This window comes from Eptesicus fuscus, chromosome 15 (genome assembly GCF_027574615.1).
Source record: "Eptesicus fuscus isolate TK198812 chromosome 15, DD_ASM_mEF_20220401, whole genome shotgun sequence".
Lineage (NCBI taxonomy): Eukaryota > Metazoa > Chordata > Mammalia > Chiroptera > Vespertilionidae > Eptesicus > Eptesicus fuscus.
In genome coordinates, this window is record NC_072487.1 from 30,063,522 (window position 1) to 30,083,571 (window position 20,050).

At 41.9% G+C, this 20,050-nt stretch overlaps 1 protein-coding gene across 2 annotated transcripts in view; it reads right to left on the reverse strand.

Moving 5' to 3' along the window:
* Nucleotides 1-20,050, reverse strand: part of PDCD1LG2 (programmed cell death 1 ligand 2) — a 56,194-nt gene that overhangs the window by 5,857 nt on the left and 30,287 nt on the right. For both annotated transcript variants that reach the window (XM_054727575.1, XM_028150592.2), the window contains exon 5: nucleotides 14,806-14,940. In XM_054727575.1, the coding sequence (XP_054583550.1) occupies nucleotides 14,806-14,940 (135 nt within the window). The remainder of the gene's footprint in view (nucleotides 1-14,805; nucleotides 14,941-20,050) is intronic.

Here is a 20,050-nt window from a genome sequence, read left to right on the forward strand (position 1 = left end):
CTCTTATATCTTCTACACATAAGTGTGTGTTACATCACTTATGCTTACATTTACTTGACCAAAGCAAGTCACATGACCATACCTAATTACCAGTTAACTACAGAGAAGTACAAACCCATAATGTATACAAAAATAAGACATCCAGGAAATGTGTGAAATAATACTAATGACCATCACATCCATGACAGAGAAGGATGAGAATAAGCTATTTCTTGAGTCATACTATCTGAGTCTTTTTATTTATAACAAAGTTAAGGTCTTGAAGGCCCTTCTAGGGGTATGGAGAAGTCTGGATTTCCACAAGAATAAGAACAGGCAACACCTTTCTCAGCGTTGCCCAGAAAGTTATGGGCAGAGCCATGGAGTGGAAAACCAAGCCCTAGGCAGCTGTTGCTTGAGCCTCTGAGCCCTGCTGGGCACTCCCAGAATAATCACATCTCACTTCAGTCTCTGGTCACTGAAGCAAAACCTACAAGCCCTTCCCTGCTTAAGTAGAAAGGGAAAATATTTATCTGAATAAAGTCTTGGTAGAAGTAAGTGCAATGGACATGCTCAGGACAAGTCCCAAGATTCCATCTCCCAAGATTATGCTAGGTAAGGACATGAGAGCCCAGGATGGCTCTTGAACAGCTGAAACTCAACACTGTCCCAGCATAGTAGTTTGGGGGTGAGGCAGAGCTGTAATGGCAGAGAATGGGTATGGGAGAGTGACAGCCTTGAGCTAGCTGGGCCCAAGTACTTCCTAGTGGGGCTCTCTCCTTAGATAGCACCGGTAGGAGTAGGAGTGGCATTAGATCATTTAACACAGGAACAAGTACATTGACTATGGAGAAGGTACAGCCCAGGGAGAACCTCTAGGTCAGGGTCAGCAAACTTTTTCTGTAAAGGGCTAGATTGTAAAAAATTTAGAATATATATCCCATAAAGTCCCTATTGGAATTCTTAAACTCTGCTGTCAAGGCAGGGGAAGGGGTGTAAATGCTGTGGGGAAGGGCAATATAGAAACAATGAGCATGGCTCTGTTTCAGTAAGATTTTGTTTACAAAAACTATTGGCTCCTGGTTATAGTTTGCTTAAACCCTTTTTAGCTGATACATAAAATGAATAGTAGAGTGTAACTCTGGTTGATTCTCATTTAATAGATGCCTAATGAAAGTACACTTTCTAAGATGTAATAGGCTTTCAAGGGAAGAGGAAGAGCCTCACCTGCTTTCTAGAAATTTATAAGTTAGTACTTTGGGAAATGCAGATGTTACTCCTGTAAGCTTTTACCCAACATAAATGCTATAATTAATACACTTATTTTCTTTTAATAAATATATGGCATACAGGACATTAATGTTTATAACCTGGTCCTGAGAACCCAGTTTTCCTAAATCCAATACTTGTCTTCTCAGGATAAGAACAAAAACAATTTAAAAGTAAATGACAGCTCTGGGCAATGTGGCTCAGTTAGTTGGAGTGGCATCTTGTACACCAAAAGGTAGCGGATTTGACTCCTGGTCAGGGCACATACCCAGGTTGCGGATTTGATCCCTGGTTGGGGTACATGCAGGAGGCAACTGATCAATATTTCTCTCTCACATTGATGCTTCTCTCTTTCTCCCTCTCTCAAACCTTAGTGTAGATGTTGCTATGAAGGTATTTTGTAGATATGATTAACATATACCATCAGTTGACTTTAAATAAAACAGATTATCTTCCATAATGGAGGTGGGCCTTGTTCAATCAGTTGAAGACCTTAAGAGCAACACCCGAGATTTTCCAGAAAAGAAGGAATTCTGATTCAAGACTGTAATAGAGTTCCCAGAATGCTGGCCTGCTCTACAGATTTCAGACTCCACATTGCACCTTCAACTTTTACCTGGATTGCCAGCCTACTAGCCTGCCCTACAGATTTCATACTTGCCAGTCTCCTAGTGGCTCTGTTTCTCTGGAGAAGCCTGAGGTTCCTTTTGCCTCTAACAACAGGTACCAGGTTTTCTTGGCTGTCAAAACACTGGGCCCCAGACCTGTCCTCTTTCCATTCCCAAAATCAATATCCCCATGTCTTGATCCCAGGGGATATTATCTAAAATGTTAAATTAGTTTTCAATAAAGAGTTAATTGTTGGTGAGCAACTTTATAGAGGAGGAACTTAAAAAGCATCTACTGTGGTGGATAGGCTCTATCTCCCTTCCTCTCTGAAATCAATGAAAACATATTTTTAAAAAGATTATGTATCTAGCTCTCAGGAAAACCTGAATATAAATTTTTGTTATAAGCTCTTTTGTATAAAAATAAATAATTCAGGCCCTGGCCAAGTGGCTCAGTTGGTGGGAGCATCATCCTGTACACCAAAAAAAAGGTTTCAGGTTTGATCCCCAGTCAGGGAATATAGGGGAGACAAACGATTGATGTTTCTCACATTGATGTTTCTCTCTCCCCCACCCCCACTCTGCTTCCTCTTCCTCTAAAATCAATAAAAACATATCCTTGGGTGAGGATTAAAAACACACATAATAAAAACATAAATATTTCAGGCATAAAGCAAAGTAAAGGGGAAATACAATGGATCATCTGTATCTCTGCTACCCCAGTTTAAGAGGTTAAATGTGGTGTTTATAATTCCTGTCTGTTTTTGTATTTTTACTTCACATGACTGTTTCCATAAACACTACTTAATGGTTGTTTGCATGTGTTTAAAAATCTCTATGATAGGCCATATGTTGTCTATATCTTTCTGCAATGTGTCTTTCTTTCCTCTCAAAATTATATTGTTCAGATTTAACCATCTCAAAAATACATTTAGCTTTGGTGCTTTCATTTTAATTATTGAATAGCATTCTTCATCTATTCTCCTATTGATTCATATTTTATTATTTCTAATTTGTTGCTATTAAATGTACCAGGTATATTCCTATATGTGATTTCTATGATGTATTTATATGTGGTCCTGACCTCTTTACATCACACCACATATTCTCAAGTAAGTGCCAGGGAGGAGTGAGGAAGAGAGGAGGAGCATCACTCCCTTACCTCCCAGACTCTCCCTTCTCCCCATTAGAAGGTGGAGGGCGGGGGACTGTAATTGGCTGGTGGGGTTGGTGGAGCAGAATTAGGTGCATTTCTTTCATTTGACTTTTGATTAAGATAGTTACTTTATTTTGAATTTTAGATACCATTAAGAGGGTGTGAGGATGTTTGTTTGTTTGTTTGTTTGTTTGTTTCTTTTTCCCCTGTTTATAAGGAGATATATTGGTTAAAAATGGTCATGCTATCCTGTTAATCCAAAGAAGCTGCTCTATAATAGTGCAACATTCAGACTGGTGACAGGCTATAGGGTGAAAGATTTAGGAATGGCAGGAAGCCTTTGAGCATTTCTCAATTCCTCAAATAGATGTTTCTGCCTTCATTACTCAAATCTTAAGCCCCTTCCTGACTATATTTTCTCTCTTGCTAGGGAAGAGGTTTTGCGAACTGGTCATTGACAGGCTCAATTAGCCCATGGGCACATTTTGTTGGGTTGGTTTGGTATTTGAAATAGTTTTTGAAATAACGAGGGCATTTCATATAAAAATCTGGCTTTCTGTCTTCTCCAGGAATGTTAGGCTTGTGCTACATTGACAGAGAATATGCTCTCTGATTTGACACAGTCCCCAGCTCTCCCTGTTTGATTATACTAGGACTTTTCCACTCATTTCATCACCTGCCCGGCCCTGGTGTGCATCTGAGTTGACCACCTCTGCTGTCAGGCCTTTCACTATTTCTTATGCTGAGCAACTGAAGTCACTTACACAAAGACTTCAAGCTCATGAAATGCTAGGGCCTCTCCCATAGACACTCACTGTAGGCCACGTAGACCAATTTACAGGAATGAAGGATTTTTGTTTCTCAGGAAATGGCTATTTCAGTTTCAGTGTTGAAACTTATCTGAGTCAAGAAAACCTTGTTGCTGATTTAGAGAAGCTCAGTGTAACCTGACCTCAAGTCCAGCCTGTGCTGCATGTGTTTCCTTGATTCTGCGCACAGGGCAGAGTGTACAGTCATAGGATGTGCCTTTTAAAAAAACATATTTTTAATGATTTCAGAGAGGAGGGGAGAGAGAGATAGAAACATCAATAATGAGAGAGAATCATTGATCAGCTGCCTCCCACACGCCCCACACTGGAAATTGAGCCTGAAACCCTGGCATGTGCCCTGATGACAGGAATCGATCCATGACCTCCTGGTTCATAGGTCAATGCTCAACCACTGATCCATACTGGCTGTGCAGGATGTATTTTTATAACTGGCTTTCAGGGAAGTGGTGGGGGAAAGAGAAGGTACAGGGGCCAATTTCACTCTTTTGAGTTATATTTTGTGCTTATGTGCTGCCATATCTTATGCATAAGCTAGACACAGAGCCTGCTAGGGTTTCCTAGGGTTGTTTTCACAATTGATGATTCCGGGATTTGGGGGATATATTCAGCAGAATTCTAAAATGAATAGCTGTGAATATTCTGAGTAGCTGATACAAAGTTATTTAGAAATTTCTGTGATTTTCCTATCATCATTTTGGTGAACTCGTGTGTCACATGTGCTTTTTAGATTACAAAGGAAGGCGACTTTCCCAAAAAAGCTAAAAATACCCAGCCCTCAACATGACTCAGGCCTGTCAGTCCCCACCCAGCACACTGCTGTCCCAGTTCTAAACTTTTCATCCAACCGACCTGAATAATTTCAGCAACCTAACTTCTCCTGACCTCCAGATCACATCCTTTCTCTTCTACAAATTCTAGCTCCAAGCTTGTCAACCTCATGAAAAGAGTTCTATTCCCCCAGCATTATCCTTGACCCACAGTCCTCACCAAGTACTTAACAACTGTTGCAAAAACAATGGCTATTGATTGCATCACAACCGAATACCTACCCCTTGCTGTTAAATTTTAACCATGTTTCTAAGTATGTGAACTCACATGCCCTGTGCAGTGTTCCCCAGCAGTGCTTAGCCTTATAGGCAGACCGAAGGCTACACAACTGTTCTGTAGCTGTACAGAAGTTACCATCTTTGTTCTCCAAGAAAGATATGGAACAATGCAACTAGCTGAAATGCCATTGAATAGGAAGATTCTGTACAGCTCTAAACTATTCAGTTACCCTTTATGCATTAATAGCACAATGGCTATTTCTTAATTCAAGCTGGGAGAGAAAAAGAGATGAAAAAGAAAATCAGGACTACTCATAGCTCTGTTCACTTCCCTCCTGTTTGTGGTGACAACCTTTTGTTGCGTCTGAAAAAGAAAAATCCCAGTGACGGAATAAAATTAGTGAGGAAAATGTTCTGTTTATAGGCCAAAAGATGGCAGAACAAAACGTCAATCTAAAACAGACCAGTGGTCAAGATGGAGGCGTAGGTAAATGTGGGACTCACATCCTCCCACAACCACATCGAAATTACAGTGAAACTACAGAACAACCACCATTGAGAACCACCTGGAATCTAACTGAACAGAAGTCCTATAACTAAGGATATAAAGCAGAAGCCACATCGATACTAGCAGGAGGGGAAGAGACTCTGAATGTGCTGGCCCCACACCTACATGTGTGGGTAAAGATTGGGAAGGATATCTTGCTGCTGAGGTACCCACACCAGGCTCCCCAGCCCAGGGTTCCAGTGCCAGAAAGGGAAGTCCCCATAACTTCTGGCTGTGAAAACCATCTTGGATTGAGGGTGAGGGAGATGGAGGGTTCCTGGAGTCTCATGCAGTTCCTCTTAAAGGGTCCACGCACGAACTTACTCAGACTCTCACTCTGAGCTCCAGTGCTGTGGCAGCAGCTTGAAAGGCATGTGAGGAACATATTGGGAGGAACTGAATTGTGTGGTATCAGGGCAAGGGCTGGAGGTACAGCTTTCTCCCAGACACCTGTACCTTTGATGAGCCCTCCCCACTACAGAGCAGGTAGGCGGGCTTCATATCTGAGTCTCCATCAACCTGGCTTCACACTGTTCACCCTGGCCTGGTGATTCCCTGAGACTCCACCCCACCCAACTTGCAGGCCCACCCAAGCCATTTTCAATGGCTTTTCCATACAAATAGCCATCTTGGCTCATGCTTTGGACTTTCCTAAAATCTTTCAAATAAGCAGCACCTGGCCTTGGCATTAACCTCTACCTCTCACTAAGTGGCCCCAGTCCCAGCATAGCAGCATCCAGGCTTGGTTCGCAGCTTGGTCTCTCTTGGGCACCTCTAAGCTCAGCATATTTAGTAGCCATCTGAAGATTGCTCCATAGCTCATGCTGGGTGGCCCTGGGAAGGGCACAGGTGGTGGCTGACCTTGGTCTATACCTCCCAGGATGCCCAAGAGCCAGCACACCTGATAGACAGCTTCAGACCACACCCAAGCACCTACATGAGTGACACACTCAAAGGGCAGACACAGCCAGCACCAGAGCCCCACTGAAGAATGTCCTATTCCATGGGGTGGGCCCCTGCACAGCAGATCCTCCACAATTGTCACAGCCAGTCCTTGCAGCCAATTGACCTGGGGTGAATCTCTCCCATGGACATACCAATACCAATCAAGACTCAAATACAACAGGAAGGTGCAACAGCCTACACAGGGGGTGCACCTGGAATTTTAAGCTTGGGTAATCAGGAAGATTGTGCCAGTGGGCCTCACAGGACACCTACTACATAAGGCCACTCTACCAAGACTAGGAGACATAGAAACTCTACCTAATACATAGAAACAAACACGGGGGGTGAGGGGCAGCCAAAATGGGGAGACAAAGAAACATGTCCCAATGAAAGAACAGGACAAAATTCCAGAAAAAGAACTAAACAAAATGGAGACAAACAATCTACTAGATGCAGAGTTTAAAACACTGGTTATACGGATGCTCAATGAACTTAGGGGAAGAGTAGATGAAATTATGTTTCTTATCTTTCTGATAATTTGAACAGAGAGATAAAAAACATAAAAATGGAGCTAGAAAATATTTTTTATAAGTCAAAAATGAAGAATGATGAATACTTTACAGGGAATCAACAGTAGAGTATATAAAGCAGAGGATCAATCTGCAATTTGGAAGATAAGGAAACAAAAACCACATAATCAGAACAGCAAAAAGAAAAAAGAATTTTAAAAATAGGAGGACAGTGTAAGGAGCTTCTGGGACAACTTCAAGCCTACCAATACTTACATCAGGTGTGTGTGTGGGTGGTGGTGGTGGGGGTGGTTCTGGAAAGAGAAGAGAGAGCGAGGAATAGAAATCTATTTGAAAAATAATGACAGAAAACTTCCCTAACCTGGAGAAGGAAACAGACATACAAGTTCAGGAAGCACAGAGAGTCCCAAACAAGATGAATCCAAAGAGGTTCATCCCAAGACACATCATAATTAAAATGCCAAAGGTTAAAGACAGAGATTCTTAAAGGCAACAAGAGAAAAGCTCTTAGTTACCTACAAGGGAGCTCCCATAAGACTGCCAGCTGATTTCTCAACAGGAACTTTGCAGGCCAGTAGGAATTGGCACAAAATATTCAGAGTAATGAAAAGCAAGGATCTATAACCAAGATTATCCCACCCAACAAAGCTATCATTTAGAGTCAAAGAACAGACAAAGAGCTTCCCAGACAAGAAAAAGCTAAAGGAATTCATCACTACCAAACCAGTATTATAAAAAATGTTAAAGGGTCTTCTTTAAGAAGAAAAAGGATTAAAAAAAAGATAAAAATATAAATAATAAAATGACAATAAATACATATTTATAAACAATTACTTTAAATGCAAATGGATTAAATGCTCCAATCAAAAGATATACAGTGGCTGAATGGATAACAAAACAAGACCCTTACATATCCTTCCTAATAATAGACAAATATGCAAATTGACCATACCTTCGCTATGCCCACGATTGGCCAGGAGGCGCGGGGGGGCGGGACTTGGGGTGGCCGATTGGGCCGGCAGGACGCTGAGCTTGCGTCGCCAGCGGCGGCTGCGCCATGGCTGTGCTGCGGCACAGAAGGGGCCTCTGGGGCAGCGAGCTCATGTCCCGCTGTGGACCATCAAAAGTGGGGGAGCTGTGTGCCTGTCCGCTCCAGCACCAGGCCTTTCAGAAGCCTTCACTGCGCCGGAGGCTTCTGAAAGACCTGGTGCACCAGCAGACAGGCACCCAGCTCCCTGCGATCGAAAGCGAAAGCGTGTAGGGGACCCTACACATGCATGATTCAATCATGCACTGGGCCTCTAGTGTTGTCTATAAAAGACTCACTTCAGATCAAAAGACACACAGACCGCCCTAGATAGTTTGGCTCAGTAGATAAGAGCATCGGCCTGCAGACTGAAGGGTCCCTGGTCCTATACCAGTCAAGGGCACATGCCTGGGTTGCGGGCTCGATCCCCAGTGGGGGGCATGCAGGAGGCAGCCAATTGATGATTCTCTCTCATCATTGATGTTTCTATCTCTCTCTCCCTCTCCTTTCCTCTCTGAAATCAATCAATAAATAAAAAAGGCACAGATTGAGAGTAAAAGAATGGAAAAAGATATTTTATGAGAATGGAAATTATAAAAAAGCTAGGGTAGCAATAATTATATCAGACAAAATATATTTAAAAACAAAGGCTATAACTAGACAAAAAAGGACAGTAATTCCACTTCTGGGTATTTATCAGAAAAAACCCAAAACACTAAATGAAAAAGACATATGCATCCATATGTTCATTGCAATATTATTTACAACTAGAGGCCCAATGCATGAAGATTCATGTAAGAATGGGCCTTCTTTCCCCTGGCTGCTGGCACTGCCTTCACTCCGGCCAGAGCTGCCTTTCTGCCTTCCCACACTGCCCTGAGGCCTGGAGTGGCTAGGGTAGTGCAGAACGCCTGCCCCTGGCCGCTTGGTGCCTGTATATGCAAATCAACCCGCCATCTTTGTTGGGTTAATTTGCATGTTCACTCCTGATTGGCTGGTGGGTGTCATGCAGGTACGGTCAATTTGCATCTTACTCTTTTATTAGTGTAGATAGCCAGGAAATGGAAGCAACCTAAATGCCCATCAATAGATAAATGGATACAGAAGTGGTGCATATATGTCTAATAGAATATGACTCACCCATAAAAAAAAAAAGAATGAAATCTTGCCATCTGCAACAATATGAATAGACTTAGATAGACTTATGAGTTACATAAATCAAAGAGAGACAGACAAATGCCATTTGATTTCACTTATATGTGGAATTTAAAAAAACAAAACAAACCAACAAACAGGCCAGAAACAGACTCATATGTAGAGAACATTTTGTTTGTTTGTTTTTTAATATATTTTATTGATTTTTTACAGAGAGGAAGAGAGTGGGATAGAGAGTTAGAAACATCGATGAGAGAGAAACATCGATCAGCTGCCTCTTGCACACCCCCTACTGGGGATGTGTCTGCAACCAAGGTACATGCCCCTGACCGGAATCGAACCTGGGACCCTTGAGTCCGCAGGCTGACGCTCTATCCACTGAGCCAAACCGGTTTCGGCATAGAGAACATTTTGATGGTTGCTAGGTGGTAGGGGTGTTGGGGGAATGGGTGAAAAGGTGAAGAGATTAAGAAGTACAAATTGGTAGCTACAGAAAAATCATGTAGATATAATGTACAGCATAGGGAATCAAGTCAATAATATTGTAATAACTATGTATGGTGCCTGATGAGTACTAGATTTGTCAGGGCTATCACTTTGTAAGTTATATAAAATGTCTAATAACTGGTTCATACACCTGGAACTAATGTAATATTGTATGTCAACTGTAATTGAAAAATAAAACATTATTTTAAAAAGTAAATCCAGCCCTGGCTGGTTTGGCTCAGTGGATAGGGCGTTGGCCTGTGGACTGAAGGGTCCTAGGTTTGATTCCAGTCAAGGGCACATGCCTGGGTTGTGGGCTAGATCCCCAGTGGGGGGCTTGCAGGAGGCAGCCGATCAATGATTCTCTCTCATCATTGATGTTTCTATCTCTCCCTCTTCCTTTTTCTCTGGAATCAATAAAAATATAATATAATATAATATTATATATATATATATATATATATTCCCAATAAGTTTACACATAGAAGTCTAAATGTCTCAGTGGATTGAGAACTCAGCCTGAATAATGTGTAATGTAAAACCATACCAACAGGCAAGATTGTGAACAATGAAGGCCCCTATTGCCATTCCTTTGTCTGTCACTGACCCCAGGCACTCAGAGGTCAACTTTGGGATTCAGTCCAGGAAATGTCTGGCTCCAGAATTTTCTCTTCCTCTTCTGCTTTAGTCTTTACTGCCATTTCCTTCCCTCTGCCCTACACAGAGCAGAAGGTCTGATCAATTAATTTGCACTAAGGTGTAAATGACTGATACTGATTCAAAGCACTCAGGGGGCAGAAGCCAAAATTTCACATAATGGGATGCTGCTCCCACTGTTTCCCTGGTTTCATCTTTCTTAATCCCTGATTTCATATGTTCCTTTCCACTTTTATTTTCTTCCAGGTCTCGATGCTCATTTCCCGCAGTTGCTTGGGTATCTAAATTCGGTCCATCTCTAAATCTGTTTTTGCTCTGTATACCAGATTTTTAGTAACTCTCTCATGACCATCTTCGGTCTCTAATTCAGCAACGCAGTCTCCTCCAAGAGGGTTTGTACTTGAAAGGAGCCCAATGATTAACTCAGAGAGATTGCCCTGGAATGTTGGAGTTTCAGGGAAGGCCTCTTTCTAATGCCTGTGCTCCCATTCTCTGTTGTCCTTATACATCATAAACCTGCAAATTTGGCCTTTGGTTTAAATCCCTGGGAAGTCCTTGGTCAATCCTTTAGGACAGTGCCACCAAAAGTGTGGTCTACAAGCTGGTGCTGGTAGGTGAACTGTTTATTTGTCCACAATGAGATAAGTACAGAAGTGGAGTGTAAACATTTAGAAAAATATATAGTAATTATTTTACTAGGTTATATTTTTGAACATATTTATTCAAATGTCATTTTATATTTATTGACTCCAGTAAGAATTGGGCTTATTGCTTTATGTCTTTGTTTTTTCCATTTTATTATTAGTAATTTTTCCATATATACATATTATAAAAGTACCAATTTCTAACATATTAGAAATTTGAAAAAAACACCAACATGGTTCTTTACCATCGAGAGTTTGAGAAATAGAAATCTAGAGACCTGTTTTGGAGATCTGGTCTCTATAGCTTACAATTCTTGCTGGATTCTTTTATTGGAACATGTTGCTCAAGTACTTTGGGTTGAGACTTTTTCTTTCCATTGCCCAAAGATAATTATAATGTAAAATGTATTCAGATTGAGCCAATTTTTATTAAGCACTTTTGTAACAAAGGGCCACAAGTTTTGGAGTCAGACCTGTGTTCAAGCCCAGCTATATAACTTCAGAAATACTTTCTGAGCTTCAGTTTCTTCATTTACAAAGTAGACACTACTCCTTGCCTCAAGCAGTTTTTGTGAAATTAACTGCAAATACTGTCCAATAGAACTTTCTGCAAAGATGGCAATAAGTGATATCTGCTCTGTCCCATACAGACCCACATGGCTACTGAACACTTGCAATATGTAGGCACTTAAAATGTGACCGAAGAATTGAATTTTTATTTCATTTAAATTTAAAAACCACATGTGACTAGTATATTTTACAGAGAAGTTTAGCCTATGTACCTGCATATAGTAGGTTCAATGTTAAAAGTTTTCTTGAAGAACTGTATTGCCAGGTAATGTTTTAGACACTGGACGTGTATTGGTGAATAAGAGAAACACAGCCCCTGTACTTACGAAACGTAAAGACTAGCAGATGAAACAGAACTTGACATTATTTTTACAATAATGTCAATATCACCCTGGAGCCCTGATCTGTTGAATGGTCCCTGTTAGTGGGGGATGGTAAAAGGGGGAACCTTTTACAGACTGACAACGGCTGCCCTCCCCAAAAACCTCAGTGTGCAGAGCTGGTCACTGAGGCATAAGCGGGTAAATGTGTTGAGGAGCCAAGGAGCTTTCTGGACAGAAAGGGACTAAAATCCAACAGATTGAGAAGTTCAGAACAGACACTACTCCAGAGAAGGAAGTCAGGACTGGTATCCCAGGCTCCACATGAAGGAAGCAGAAGAGGCTGGCTGCGCACAGCTGTGGCTGAGGCAGGAAGTCCCTCCTCCCTTATCAGCCCCCGAGGGTCCTGCTTTGAAAGCTAGGCCAGAACATGTGAGGGGAGCCAGGACAGTTGTCATCCCGCATCGCTCTGGTCTGCAAGGGTACCTTTGCATAGTGGCTGGAGACACCTGGAGGGAACAGGGATGTTGCCTGGCAGGAGTAGAAACAGCAGCTTAAAACCAGGGATCTGCGGTGAACTGACCTAGTTCCCCAGTAGCTTTCTCAGAAGCAGCACTGGCCCTGTGGGCTAAGTAAGCCTCCTGGCAGTTTGTGGGAGTTGGGGAAGTACATACTGTAAGAAGGAGACACTGGACTTTTTGCTAAGATGGGAAGGTTGGTGGCTTGAGAAATTAATTGGAAAATGAAAAGAGATGCAATTGCATTTTTAGCTCAAGCTATTAAAATAGGTCCCATGTACTTGTGTGCTGAGTATAGTGGAGGGAGAAGTAGGTGCTAGGCAAGCACCCGACAAGGGGATTTAATATAATGGGTGTGGTGAGGGGGTAGATTCGGGGGAGGCTTGATGAAGTGACTGCTTAGTGGAGACTTAATGAATGACACCAACTCGGGTGGACAAGGAAAAAGAAAGTAATTTAAGAAGAGCAAATACTATATGAGAAACTCAGATTTGAAAGAGTGGGATGTCTCTGAAGACTAGAAAATCCTTTATGGCTAAAGCTTGGGTAACAAAGGTGATAGTGGTGCCATATAAAACTGCATACATGAGTCACACCTCCTCGTGAGCAAGCTGAAGCCATGGAAGAGATTTGAACAGAGGAGACATGATAGATTTGAGAAATTAAAAGCCCATGCTAGCTAAAAGTGAAAATCAATCATATTGGAGACAGAAGGAGTGAATGCAGGGAGATGAGTGAAGAAGGTTCTGCCCTAGTCCAGGTTGAACCTTGGTGGTGGCAGTGAGATTGGGTTAATCAACTGGAAAATGTTCATTCCCAGGTCGCTACCCATTTTACAGATAGAAAAATCATCTCAAAGGAGTTAGGTGATTCGTGCAAGACCATAGAACCAATAAATGATAGCACCAGCTCCACACCTAACCTGACTTTGGTTTAAAGCTCTATCCACAGAACCAGCTGTTCTCAACCTTTTTTCGTGACATGTGACTTTGTGCACATGGCCACCACATTTCCACATTTGTATCCATGTATTTCCTATGTAAGAAAGCATATTCCAATGCACAAGAGTTAGGGAGGTTATTATATAGGCAACCATGATTTCACTCTGCTTCGTTAAAAACAAAAAAAGGATTCATTTGCAAATTTATTCATTCAGCCCTTATTAGTAATAATCTCTCCACTACAGTTGGTGCTTGAGCCTTGACCCAGGAGCTACTGATGTCCTCATTCACTGTAGAGATCGAGATGAGGGATGAGGGGAGGATTTTCCCCCTGCCCTACCTTTGAGCATAACTCCACTTTATTTTCCAAAAGGGAATAAGGACAGAAGGCTCTGCTGCTCATTTCTGAGGTGACTAAAGGGTTCTCAGGCCCCAGGTCTGGAAATATGGTATAAAGATAAGATTCTAATGAACTGCACTGCATCTGCCACAACTCTGAGGTCACAGATTTGCAGAAATGATTCTGTTTAGTCAAAGTTCTGTCCAACAAGAACTTGTGATTCCCTCTTTATGGTGGAGCGTTCTTCCCCTCCACTTTTGTCATTTCTCTCTTTTTTATTTCTCTCTTCTTCCTCCTTCCCTTTTCCTTTCTCCCCCCCTCCCTTCTTTGACAATAATTCCTTTAAATCTACCTTCGAGGGGTTTGTGGATATTACCCAAGTTAATACATATAGAGGGCAATGGGCAAAAATAGAGTATGATAATATTTCATGACAGGTGAGAATATAGAAGTTAGATTGTAAATGTGGGAGAACAGCCACCTAAACATCGCCCAATCCTCAAATAGTGATCACCTCAAATTCTATTGAGTTACTCCCAGATGCCATTTCTTTTCTATAGACAAGGCTGTGTCTCAATCTTGGGAGGAGCTGGTTGGGTGCTGACAAAGGGATAGTTTAGGGAAGTACCAGATGAGACTGCAGATATTCAGGCCAGGGCTCCAAGGCTTCAGGCATGGCTGTGTCCCGGCTGGCACAGTAGGAGTGAGGATCTGCTGAAAGACCTCAGGGTACCACCAAACAGGTGCTTTCCCCACCCCCAAATTACCTCACACACTTTTCTCCTCTTCTTACCCCACCAGGAGATTCAGATTCCTGGGGGTAAGGGGAGGGCTTAGCCCAGCTCATATCCAGAATGAGGCAAGGAGAGATGAGAGCTGAAGGAGTTGTTAGAAAAGATCCTGGCATCTTCCCACCAGTGAATGCTGACCACATAGCTGTCCAACATTGCCAATCTCATGAGGCTGATGGCATTTCTCGGCTCAAAGAACAAAGCAAACAATTTCATCCACAGAAACAAAATATTCCTTTTAAAATATTCAGTGTAAGAGTTTTAGCTCACTGAAGACTATAGTTATTTTCTTCTGGGGGAAAAAATCATCAGGACAAACCTGAAGCTATTCATAACCATTCAGTAGATTTGGTGTGAAACCAGGAAGCGTGAGGCCAGTGGTGAAAGCAGAGCCCGTCACTGCAGACACCCAGTCCACATGGTTACTGTGAATAAAACTCACCTACCTTTTCTTGAAGAAAGCTTTTGGCAGCGTTGTTTTTTTAGGATTACCATTGCAACTATGAATATTAAAGCAATGACGAAGGAAGGGATGATAATATGAAACAGCCAAGTTGAAGGGATCTCGGGTTCCATCTCACCTGGGTGAAAGAAAAGCACCACAATTACATGGTAGCTCAGAGGTAAATCAACAAGTTGGCTTTCTGAGTGGGTTATAACCAAAGTGGCCAACTTGCATTGAGCATCTAATTCATGCTAGGTACTTTCTATGTGCCCTGTGCAGACTAGCTCATTCACTCCTCATAACCACCCTAGGAGGCAGGCTCTACTATGACCCCATTTTACTGGTAAAGAAAGTGAGGCCTAGGAAGCTTTCCCAGAGTTATACAGTAAGCGTCAGAACTGAGATATAATCTAGGCTGTCTTGTTCCAGATTCTATGCTTTGCAACATTCTGACACATATATCATATTCTATCTATGTATCTATGTATCTACCTACCTACCTACCTACCTACCTACCTACCTACCTACCTACCTATCTACCTGTTTACCTATCATCATCATCTCTCTCTATCTTTCCAGTAGGGTAGTCTCTCAGTCCAAACTGTCTCCCTGCTCCTCTGTCATGGTGCTTAAAATCTATATGCAGTCGTTATTAAATTTCAAAGAATTACAGGATCCTGTGGAAAAAAATAAAATCTTATAAGTAGTATTCATATACAAAATCTAGTCATTGAAAATTACAATAATTAGCCCCTTTCCATGTCACAGCTAATGAAGGTCCTGGCACTGTAGAAAAGATGAGTTTAGTAGAGAAGTGGATGAGAAAGTGATTTGGGAGCCTGGGGAAAACCTTATTATAAAGGAGAGTTCTGAATATCTAAAGGTTAGAATGAGGGCCCAGGCTGACCAAAGACATGGCTGGAGGGGGGTTCACTGCAGGGAGATGGAAGGGGACCCAAGGTAAGCTATACCTTTTCCATAAACCTGAAGTCTGCCTCATGGAGTCACTTATACAGAATAAACACAGAAAAACCTGGAAACACTGCTCAGGGGGAAAGGTTCAGTCCTGCCCACTGCCTCCCCTCCCCCAACACAGTGCCTTCTGAGAACCATAGGCAGTTTTAGCTGAGAAGGGCATAGACATCATTTAATCTGAGCCCCTCATTTGAGAATTGACAAAGTAAGCTCAAAGATGAGAAATAATCTATCTAAGGTCATCACTGCTAAGCAAGTGGCTAAGCTGAAATTGCAAAACCATATCTCTCTGATCCAAAGCTCTGGCCCAATAGATACTATTCTCTATCTAAAAGAGTGTGGAACACTAAGGAGGAAAAGGAGTAGAAAGACTGGCTCATCCATACATTGGATAACCCATCCTTCAAAACAATATTTTTATTGAGGTGTAATTGACATACAACATTACATTTGTTTGAGGTGTACAACATAATGATTCAATATTTGTACATAGTGTGAAATGATCACCATAGTACGTCTATCTACCATCCCTCAATGCATAACCCATATTGATGACAGTTGTCTCCTTCACCCCTAGGAAGTGCTATTTAAGCTCTTGCCGCATGTAACACCATGAGTCAGGGAGTAATGGGACCTCACTGTTCCCACAACAGGAAAAGTGCCTACCTCAGGGCCTTTATGCAGACACTTGTCCTGTCCAGTTCCCTCATAGTCCTTTCCACATACAAAAGCTTACTCATCCCTGAAGACTTTCTAACGTTGAAAATCCAATGGGACATCAGTCTGCTTAGATTGTAAGTATTTGAAGTCCAAAGACTTTATTTAAGTCACCTCTGAATCCCCTATAAAGCCAAGCTACATGAATGGTGTCAGTAAGGATTTGTTGGACTGAATTGACCACCTACCCGTATCTTCCTTGTCAGCAGTTACCTTGTGGCAGACTGCCCCTTATTCCTTAAATCCATTCTGCTTTTCTTCCCTAGTGTTAGCTAGGTGTTAGCTGGACACATGGTTTCTCAGAGACTACATTTCTAAGTCTCCCCTATAGATAGGTGTGGCCAGACATGTAAGTTAATTTCAAGCCAAGAGAATGGGTCTTCTGAGTTTTGGCTTTAAAACACTGAATATGTCTCTTTTTCCTTTATGAAGGCTGAAACATGGATATGGCAGTGACCCAGCCTTGGCAATTCAACAGGGATAACACTCTGGAGAATGGCAGAAAAAGATGGAAAGAACCTGGACCATAGAATGACTTTATGAAATATAGCTACTTACCTACTCTGAATATTACATGAGGGAGAAATATACTTTTGTCTTGTTTGAGTCACTGTATTTTCAGGTCTCTTAGTCTATATCCCAATACATATTCTTCTAAACTGTTTTCTAATATTTGCATGCTACTTAACAATTATGTGATGCTGTATGGGAAAGCAATTTGTTTCATCCTTACTCACAAGGAAGCCATGCCTTGTGCTAAAGGTGCCATTTTTTTTTTCCTGTTTCCATCTTTTCAGAGTGCTAGGGACTTTATTAGTATATTTCATTTAATAGTCCCAATAGCCTTGTAAGATAGCTACCATTATTTATCCTCATTCAAAAAAGGAAGACAAGGGACACTTCTAGGGTGGCTCGAGTTCTCAAAGCCATAGGTAGCAGAGAGGATTTGAAACTCAAACCCATCTGACTTCAGAGCCCGCATGCTTGACTACTTCCAGAGTCACTGCCAGGCCTCCTAGAAGGGCTTCTCTTGCCAGCCCTATAAGAATCTGGGCTCCAGTCTCACTATATGCTTCCTAATGAAAATGCAACAACCGACTGAGCAAAATAAACTCTGCTTTGAAGGGAAAATAGTCTCACTGCTCCTTAATTTCTGATGGAAAGTTAGGATGCTCAGTCATCCATTCTAGAGTCATGGGAGCACCACCCACCCCGAGAATTTCATTGCTGTCTTTGTTTGATTTCTGGAAAAACCTGTGGTGGGTCACAGAAATCAGCACTGAGCAGCTCAACTTATGAGAATGAGTAGAAAGGGGACAGTCATAAGACAAGTTAAAAGGCCTTTGAGTAATAGAAGCTAGGAACCCGTGGGAGGATGTGTGACTGTGGTTTGGTATTTGTACCACAAGCCAGGGCATCATTTGACTGCTCTGACTGACTGTCCACACAGTCTGGAGGCTGGGACGAAGGGTCTGGGATCATCTAAGACTAAGCCTTCAATCCATTAATCTGACATTGGTTGAGCACTTATTATGAACAGAGCACTCTGTTTTTGCTTTATCTGGGTATAAAGAAGGCTCCTGTGAATAATTAAAATACATGGAAAATAAAATAGTAATGGAAGAGAAAAGTTAAGCACAGTCACAGGCAAACAAAGAAGTGGCACAATTGGTCTCAGGAGGCAAGATGAGGGCAGACTGCTTGTATCCTGGGGTTACCTGAGCTGCTCTAGGGAGAGAGTGGGCTTGGAACTGGTGAATAATGATATTTTATGTGGAATAAAGTGCCTGATCAAAGAGGACATGGAGGTGGGAGAGGGTCAAGCAAGTTCAGAGAGTACATGGTGAGGAAGGGGAGCTTACTGGAGCAGAGGATCATGTCAGGGGATAGTAGGATGAATTTAAAGCTGAGGAGGATGAGTAAAGCTAGGTTGAGGATTTCTAATTGCAAACATTTCTCCATCTCCCTGTTGGTTGCATTCATGAGTGATATCCCAGGCTTTGATGCAGGCCCCACATGTCTCTCCCACAACGGTTTACTATTTAAGTCAGGTGTATTGGCTCCCCAGAGAGAGTGGGGGCCCCTTACTTTATTCTTAACTTCTCACAGCCTCAAGGCTTCCGGAGAAATGATCAGTCTGCCCTTCCACTTCTCTAACCCGAAGAAAAAACACTGATGCAAAGGACAGATTCTAGTTGTTTCCAAATTCATCTTAGCCAGGTCTGTCTTTCTCTGTGGAGATCCTTATATAAGTGTTCTTCTAGAAAACCACATTCCATCTGAAGTACTGGCCTACACTTAACCAAACAGAAAATGCCACATAACACAGGACAGTCGAGTAAACATACAGGACCGTCGAGGAAAAAAAAAGTCCCCTGGGATTGTGAGTATTTAAGCTTCTAAAACTGTAGTATGAATTAGTTATAGCTCGATATTCATAAGGTGACAAGTTTGGTGGTCTTAGCTGTGATAAAAACAGAAATAAAGATTATTGAAAAGTCAGCTTGCCTAATTAACTATTTTCATTCAAAGTCGACCCTAAAAATGATGTTTCTAATGTCTTTATTTTTATCAATATCCTTAGCATGACTCCTCTCTTTACCGCTAACATTAGTGTTGGAATTGCAGAGACGTGTAGGTAGGTAGGGAATTGGGGGCTTGGCAATAACAGTGCATCTGGATGCCTCGAAGAACTGTATCAGGGAGTTTTGTGATTTTTTCCTCAGAAGTAAAAACTAGGAAATTAATGTCCATTGAGTCACTTCAAAACTTTCAGTCTGGTCTGTTGATTGGTAAACGTTACTTTAATTTGAGGTAGAGCAGATAATTCTGATGCCCCCAACTCATATTCTGTCCATCCCACCCAAGGTACGGACTCACTTCCCCCTGCCAATCTCATCTCAAGCATGTGCTGCTTCTGTGCCAGGGCTCCCCATGCTGAAGGCTGGTCCTTCTCACCATTACTTCTGGTGACCCACTTGTAGAATTTTTGCTTCTCATCTCCACAAATTTTGGGTTTCCTGGATTAAAAATCCAGCTTCCTGGTGGCGAATGCTTCTACTATGGGATGTTATACCAAGAAATATTTCTCTTGTATCTAATGGTATAGCTACTATCTCATCTGCTTGAGCTCTACCCACTGGTGGACCAGCAGGAAAGAAAAGAATTATTATATTGGTGAAGTAATTGATCTTAATTACCATGAAGAACTTGAAAGCTGTTACATAATGGAGGCAAGGAAGACTATGTCTAGAACTCAGGGATCCACCGATTCTGATTCTGGTTATTTCCATGCCCACTAATAACAATGAAAAGGCAATTGTAGCAACCTCTGTCAGCTAAGGGTAAGGCAACTAAGGATTGAAAATCGTAAGTCTCCTAGGCAAACAAACTATTGCATGTGAAGTGCTGAATGAGGGAAATCTAGAATGTTAGAATGTATGGTGGATGAGATAGATGATAAATATCAATTGGGATCAATTGCAGCAGCAGAAACAGTAGTTTGTTCCACCAATTTTTCCATATGACATCTTTTGCAGAGATTGTAGCTGCTT